The sequence below is a fragment of the Bison bison genome, unplaced genomic scaffold, assembly GCF_000754665.1.
Source record: "Bison bison bison isolate TAMUID 2011002044 unplaced genomic scaffold, Bison_UMD1.0 scf7180017864029, whole genome shotgun sequence".
Lineage (NCBI taxonomy): Eukaryota > Metazoa > Chordata > Mammalia > Artiodactyla > Bovidae > Bison > Bison bison.
This window is the reverse complement of record NW_011494601.1, coordinates 1,683,816-1,691,516: the sequence shown is the minus strand read 5'-3', so window position 1 is coordinate 1,691,516 and position 7,701 is coordinate 1,683,816. Positions and strand designations below refer to the sequence as shown.

At 51.5% G+C, this 7,701-nt stretch overlaps 1 protein-coding gene across 1 annotated transcript in view; it reads left to right on the top strand.

The window, feature by feature from the left end:
• The first annotated feature begins 7,044 nt into the window (after positions 1-7,044).
• The window catches only part of SH2D4B (SH2 domain containing 4B), an 82,107-nt gene continuing 81,450 nt past the window's right edge, over positions 7,045-7,701 (top strand). Inside the window, exon 1 of the mRNA XM_010834134.1 lies at positions 7,045-7,242. Coding sequence (XP_010832436.1) covers positions 7,045-7,242 — 198 coding nt within the window. The remainder of the gene's footprint in view (positions 7,243-7,701) is intronic.

Here is a 7,701-nt window from a genome sequence, read left to right as displayed (position 1 = left end):
GACTTTCCCTGTAAACCAGAAGGAGTCTGGGGACATAGAATTAGCTCCCAACACCCACCAGCCCCACCTAGTATGTTGATTCACCAAGTTAGTGAGGAACTCAGTCCCATATTAAGGAGCAGGAAACAACTCCCACTGCCACCTACTGTGAGCCTGGCCATGTGGCTCTGACATAACTTACCGCACCCACTGAATGCTGATCAAAGCCTTGTGCAGAGACCTGATTACTTAAGCTCTGAGCCACTGGAAGGTCAGGTCTGGCTGCCTGCAACCCTGGGCTCTGAAGCTAGAATCACAAATGTGTGTGTCTGTGTTTTTTATTTAACATCAGCATTGGTGTCCTCAACCTGTACTCCACCCTGTACTCTGACCCCAGCAATTCCATGGTGGGGAAAGCCCCAAGCCCTCCTCAGGAACTCTGCTAATACCTGGCACTCGGGCCCACAGGCCTCCCACTACTATGTCCCTTAATGGTTCCTTTTTGTCCCTCCTCTGTCCTGGCAGAATTAAAGTTCACTTTTTTTTCCTCTTTTAAATAAATCTCACAGCAAGCGTGTTGTGAGTTAAATCATTCTGATGAAGATCTGGGGCAGAGTGGTCCACCTTCTCAGGCGTGCAGCCGTCCCTTTGCTTCTTCCCCTGCCTCCTCTGGGCTCAGAGATCCTGGTTTTCAGTCCTGGAGCAACTCAGCTCGCCACAGCTTGGCCTCCCAAATGTGCATATCTAAACCTGGCATGGTTTCCAGAAGTTCATGGGCCGTTCCTTTTTTTTTTTTTGGATTTACTTATTTATTTTTGTGCGTGCTGGATTTGAGTTGCGTGCAGGCGCTTCCTCTAGTTGTGGAGAGCAGAAGCTGCTCTCTAGCTGTGGTGCTCGGGTTTCTCACTGCGGTGCCTTCTCTTGTTGCAGGGCACAGGCTCTGGGCACGTCCGCTTCAGTAGTTATGGCTCACGTGCTTAGCTGCCCTGCGGCATGTGGGATCCTAGTTTCTGGACCAGGGATCAAACCCATGTCCCCTGCATGGGCAGATGAATTTTTAACAACTGGAGCACTAGGGAAGACCCTGGGCCTTTCCTTTTATTAGGACCTGTTTACTCTCTTTAGAAGGCACTAGGGTTTAAAATACTCTTTTTCCTGATACATTAGACTGGGAGCATCCTACACATGCTTTTCCCCACTAGTAATATATCACGATTACATTTATGCCAACAGATATGCTCAATGTCAGTTCTAATATCTGTATAGTATTTCATTCTATAGACTCACCATGATTTATTAATCTAAGCCCCTTTTATTGAATCCATCTGTTATTTTGAAATTTCCCACGATTATGACTAATGATGCAGTAGCTATTCTTTTGTATGTCACAGAACCCCTAAGGTCATGACCACTGAGGGCGATCCTGGTACAATCACAGGTAACAGGCAAGGATCTAGCTAATTATCCCAGCTCTGATTATTGAATAAATATCCATCCTCTCCCTCACCCCGTTATTAAGTGTCAATTGGATCACATTCTAAATAATTACATACGTATTTGGATCTGAGTATGGGCTTTCTCTGGTTTCCCTGGTGGCTCAGTGGTAAAGAATCCACCTGCAATGCAGGAGACAGTGGTTTGATCCCTGGGTTGGGAGGATCCCCTGGAGAAGGAAATGGCAACCCAGTCTGGTATTCCTGCCTGGAAAACCCCATGGACAGAAGAACCTGGCGGGCTGCAGTTCATGGGGTTGCAAAAGAGTCAGACACAGCTTAGTGATTAAACAACGGCAACTGGGCTTTCTTATTTCAATCTATCTGGTTTTTTGTGAGTGTGTCAGAACTGAAATGTTTGTTTTAGAAGTCTGAATACTGGCAGTATAGAGTTCAACATTCCACTGTATTTTCTAGACTGTTCTCATCTGTTCATTCATTTGGCTAACTTGGGAAACACTGTATCAAAGTGTCTTGCCCACATACCAGTTAAATTTCAGGTTTGGCTTGAAATTCTAGAAATGGATGAATTATTTGAGATTGTATTAGTTATGCTTCGCTGCATGACACATTACCCCAAAGTTCAGCAGCTTGAAATAGCACTTATACATCTTACATCCTGTCTGAGGGTCAGGAAACTAGGACCAGCTTGGCTGGGGGATGCTAGCTCAGGATCTCTCGTCAGGTGGCAGTGAAACTGTTGGCTGGGGCTGCAGTCTTATCTGACCAGATCCTCTGCCACTCACGTAACTGTTGGCAGGAGACTTCAGTTCCTTGACATGTAGGTTTTGTAACATGGTGTCCCCAGAGTGAATGCTGAGAGAGAGAGAAGAAAAGAGAGAAAGGAAGGGAGAGAACCCGAGGAGGAAGCAGAAAAATCTTTTATAACCTAATCTCAGAAGTGACAGATGATCACTTCTGGTGCATGCTATTATTGATCACACAGATGACCCTAGTATGTGTGAGAGAGACCACCCAAAGTCACAGATACCAGGTGTCCGGGATCATCGAGAACCATCTTGAAGGCTAATTAATACAGAGGTGGACTGAACATGTTACGGTACTGCAGCTTTTCAATTGTGAATGCAGTGTGTCCCTGCTGCTGCTGCTGCTGCTAAGTCGCTTCAGTCGTGTCCGACTCTGTGTGACCCCATAGACAGCAGCCCACCAGGCTCCTCTGCCCATGGGATTTTCCAGGCAAGAGTACTGGAGTGGGGTGCCATTATACTAACTTAAATCCTCAGTGTGCTCTCAGCGAGGATATTCACTTTTTTTCACATAGGTCCACACAATGTTTGTTAAATTTATTCGCAGTGTTTCATATCTGGTTCCTATTGTGAACTGGATGTCTTTTAAGTGGCTGTTGCACTCATACAGGGACACTATTGATTTTTATGGCCATGATTTTTCAGGGGAGCTTAACAGGTAACAAAGCAGAAATTCCTCTAGACTGTCACTGAGCCTTTGGATCACAAAACAGAGACCAGATAAGATCCTAAATGTGCTCTTGGGACCAGTTTCCCCAAGTGACTGCGTGCCAGGGAGGTGGGAGGAGAATGTAAGGAAGGCCTTCCCGCAGTCCGTCTTTACGTGGGGCTCAGGGCAGCAGCAGCAGCAGGGCTGCCTGAAGTCAAGATGATGAGGTTCTCTGACCATGACTTGACCCTGCCTTTAAGGGAGCCCTGTGGTCAGGGCCTGGGGGGATAGCCAGGGCAAGTGGCCAGTCCACCTAATGCCCCAGAGACTTAGCCCATCTGCCCGCGACTTCCAGGTATGAATCTCCAATAGCATCTCCTCAGAGCCCTGTTCTGCAGCGTTTACACAGCCTCTGGTCGATTCCCACATGAATGTTCCATCATCCATTCTCATTTCTAGCAGCTACAGTGTTTATCCAGCACCTGCTGCACACCCAGCAGAGCTCTCAGCACCAGGGATCAGCAAAGCACCTGCCCTTGTGATGCTTGTTACAAGTAGGGAGAGAGAGACAACACCAAACCAACTGTAAAATAGTCTTTTACAGAGTAAGTGATACAGGAATAAATAGAGCAGAATAAGGGAGGCTTCCCCGGTGGCTGAGCAGTAAAGTTTCCATCTGCAATGCAGGAGATGCAGTAGACACTGGTTCAATCTCTGGGTTGGGAAGATCTCCTGGAGAAGGAAGTGGCAACCCACTTCAGTATTGTTAACTGGAAAATCTCATGGACAGAGGAGCCTGGTAGGCCACAGTCCATGGGGTCACAAAGAGTCGGACACGACTGAGCATACACGCAACCAAGGAAGGATCGGGAATATAGAGGGGCTAAAAATTTGAGCAAAGACTTGAAGGGGCTGAAGGAGCTAGCTGAGACCTGGGCAGAGGGAACAGCCAGTATAAGGGAGGGAGTGTGTATTTGTGGAAAGGTGAGAATGGGAGTGGTGGTTAACAGGGACTTTGCGGAGGTGGGAGGGGTGGCTGGGAGGAGGCAGATTCTGTAAGCCTTGGACTCTGAGTGAAACAGGAGACACTGCAGGGTTTCAAGTAGAGGAATGACGTGGTCTACACTTTAAAATGACTTTAGATGTAAGCAGATGCCTGATAGGAAACTCTGGGATAAGGAAATGCCCTCTCTTGTGGCCTTGGTCCCCACGGGCCATGCTGCTGCAGTCCTCATCACCTGCCTCAGAGACTTTGGCCAGAGTCCGCTGACTTCTCCCAACCTCCTGCTCTTCTGTCTCAGAGAAATGTCTCCAAGCCCTTATGCAGCCTAGGAACCTCTGGTGACAGGAAGGATTATCCCTGCCAAGGTTCTAGCCTTCCTGCTAGGAAGGTCTGGCTTTGTCTGCATGTCCCTCTTTGGGGGTGGGTGCCAGTGTGGGCAAGACTGTGCATGTCCTGTCCCGTGTCCAGAGGCCAGTTTTCTTGGGGTCACATTTCAGCACTTCTCAAATATATTTATTTCACTCATAGGAATTATATATCTTACTCACTATATAAAACAATACAGAACGGACTAAAGCGGGCTTCCTCCCCCTTCCAACAAGAAAGCAAGGAACCATGTGTGTCTTCTTTCATATTCTTCCTTCGTTTATACGAAAACAATCAAACATAGAATTTTACAAATGGATTGCACCATGCACAATACTCTGTCACCTTTCCATTTTTCTGCGCTGGACATTTTCCTCGGCCAAAGCAGACATATAGACTCCATTCTTTGTGACAAGTGTCAGTGTTCCTCATTAGGCCACTCCCCACCCCACTGAGGGACATTCGGGTGGTTTCCAGTTACTTTCGTAAGAACATTGCCTGCGTGCACCCTGCCCCCAGAGGGAACTGCGTTAGCATGCAAAGTTAAACACATCACATCAGCCGATGAAAAATGAAAACAAAATAAAACCAGTTGGAAGGCGGTAAAAGGCCATGTATAAATACCCCTGGGACTCCTCACCTGGTTCGTTTCCAGTCGCTGGGCGCTATCTCGGCAGGAACTGCCACGGGCTCCTTTACTCTGCGCTGCCGCCGCCTTGGCGTCCGGGCTCTGGGCCGCCGTCGTGTACTGGCGCAGCGCGCCAGCGGCGGGAAAGGGTCCACCTGCGCGCAGATCCCGGGGCGTCCGGCGCGCTTGGCCGGTGCTAGCTGCTTGCTCTCCCTCTGGCTCTCCCACGGGCAGGGGCGCCCACTCCGATTGGCCGTCAGGGGGCGCTCCAGGCCGAGTCTAGCGGCCTCCCTCGCCCGGGGACCGCGACCGGTGGGCGGAAGCCAGGCCGGAGGTGGAGCGGGGAGCGGGGCCAGGCAACACCCCCCCGCGCCGGCCCTAGCACGTCCTTCCGGAAACCCGATCCAGCCCGCGCCCCGGCCGCGCTCCACGCTCGGCCTCCTGCCCCACTGACCTGGGATAGCCAGGGAGCTCTTTGCCCGCTGGAACACAAAACGGGGCGCTAGCGTCATCCTTCCCATTTGGCTACCACCCACCCTCTCTCAAACATATCACTCCCACAAGGATGACACTATCACCGCCCTGGCCAGAGGACCAGACCTCTTGCCGATGGCAACCGGCCCGTCCCAGCAGCCCTGTATTGTGCACGCTCTCTGCCCTCCCTGAGTGGGGAGGAGAGAGAAGAGGGTGGCTGGCATCCAGAACTACAGCGCTGCATGGCAGGAGCCTCTGTGTGGGGCCTCCATAGTCTGGGTCCTACTGGGACAGGCCAGCCAGACCTGGGGGTGGGGCAGCCTGGCCCTCCATACTTCCTGTGACTCCCTGGGCATAAAGAGCACCCACTCACACCTGGGTTCCATCACTCTGGGGTGCCTGATCCATCTTTAGTCCTCTTGGGGAGGGAAGAGGATGTGAAGGTTACCATCCGTCCCAGGCCATAGTGCCAAACTCTGTTTTCTCCTGCTCAGGCTACAAACCATCAAAATATTCATAGTATCTAGTGGATGTCAAATTTGAAAATTAGATGAAGTCCCCAGGTGGCAGCCTATGGAGTGGGTAGCCAGAGACAAGTCTCTTACCTTCTCTGAACCTGTTTCCTTGTCTGAACACAGGAGCAGCTGGGAGTAGCTCTGAGTGCTTGTTAGGGTGAACTTCGGATCTGTTGCATGAGCAACACTATCCATCCTCATGGCCAAAGACAGGTGAGCTCCCTCCAAGCAGAAAGCAACATCCCCCTCTGTCCAGGGCGCTTCACACTCAGGGCATGGAGAGCACAGAGAAAACACACTTGTATTGTTTGTGATCATGTCCAGATACTTGCAACAACAACAACAAAAGGACCAGCAGTGACCACAATTGACCCCAGACTGAGCCAGCCCATTCCAGGGGAAAGGGAGAGGATATCTGCCTCCTTCATGTCCTTGAATCCTGTGATCAAGCCCCTCAGGTGTCCCTACTGATTCCATTTGGCTTTCTTCCTTAACTGCAAGCCAGAAAGAAGGGCAGATCTCTTTTCTTCCAAGGCAGAGTGTTAGAAGCATTATCTTAGTAGGCCAACGTCCTGGAAAAGAGAAAGACTGGCAATGATGGAGCAACTAAAGCAAAGGACAGCAGCCGAGAAGCTCCTGGCTGGCTCCTCTGGCCTGTTTGATGTTGACTCAAAAGACATGGAATTCATTGGCAAACCTGCCTCCTCCTCCTCCTCTTACCTTTGGAGGAAAGATCGGTTCCTGGTTGGCTGGGGCAGTGTCATTGATACAGCTGGTGTCATCGTTACCTTCCACTAACAGATCACTCGACACCTGCTGGGCCAGGCAGGGCCAGGCCTGGGCATTGCCCGCAGAGCTGGAGGCTTTGACTCTTCCATCATCTGAGAGCCCAGGGGAGGCCACGACCCAGCCTCTTGGGGACCCAACAGAAGGACTAGACTGTTCCAGGCGCCGGATTGCCATTGCATGTCTTGGCTGCCTCTTTCCTTCCAGCTGCCTGATCCCTGTTGTTGTCCCGAGCAGAGGAGATGAGTTCGTCGTCGGCTGGGAGCTGTGGCAGAGTGACAATGCTGCACGGAGAAGGGGCTCTGGGAGTGGCTGTGGCGTGAGGAGCCCGGAGTGAGGAGTGGCCTGGGGTGTCCTGCTGGCGTGCGCATCCCAGGTGCCGCCATGCTTCAGCAGATCCTGCATGACATGTACATCGACCCCGAGCTCCTCGCTGAGCTCAGCGATGTGCAGAAGCACATCCTCTTCTACAAAATGCGCGAGGAGCAGCTGAGACGCTGGAGGGAGCGTGAGGCTTGGGAGGCCCTGGCCCAGGTCGAGGGCCTCAGGCCCCCCAAGGTCAAGCGAGGTAGGTGGCTGGGAGTAACCAAAGGCCTGAGCCCTGGCCTCCTGGGAGATGGAAAAGTTGATAATATCAGGCTGCATTCTTTAAAATGTGTACTGATGTGATGAGGGTCAGGGGCTTGAAACCCTTGTTCTGTGAGCATCCTATCCCATTAGCCTGGGCGTCTGTCTTTTATGCAGGGCTCCAAGGCTGCACAGAGGACTGCCTGGGGACCCTGACGGCACGCACAGAGGGCAGGGTGCAACGAAGACACTCCGTTCCTCCCTCCCTCGCGAGTGCAGCTCAGTGGCTCCAGCACGGTGCCCCGTGCCCCTCCTCCCTGTCCTGTGAGAGGATGCTTTGGGTTGTGCTGGAGCCTCACTGGGCCTCTGGACCTGCATTAAGCATGAGCAGCCCCAAAAGTAGTAGCAACTGCAGATGAGAAGCAAGGGTTCCACCCACATTTCAGGTAGTTACCATGCAGTGATGTGCCAGCC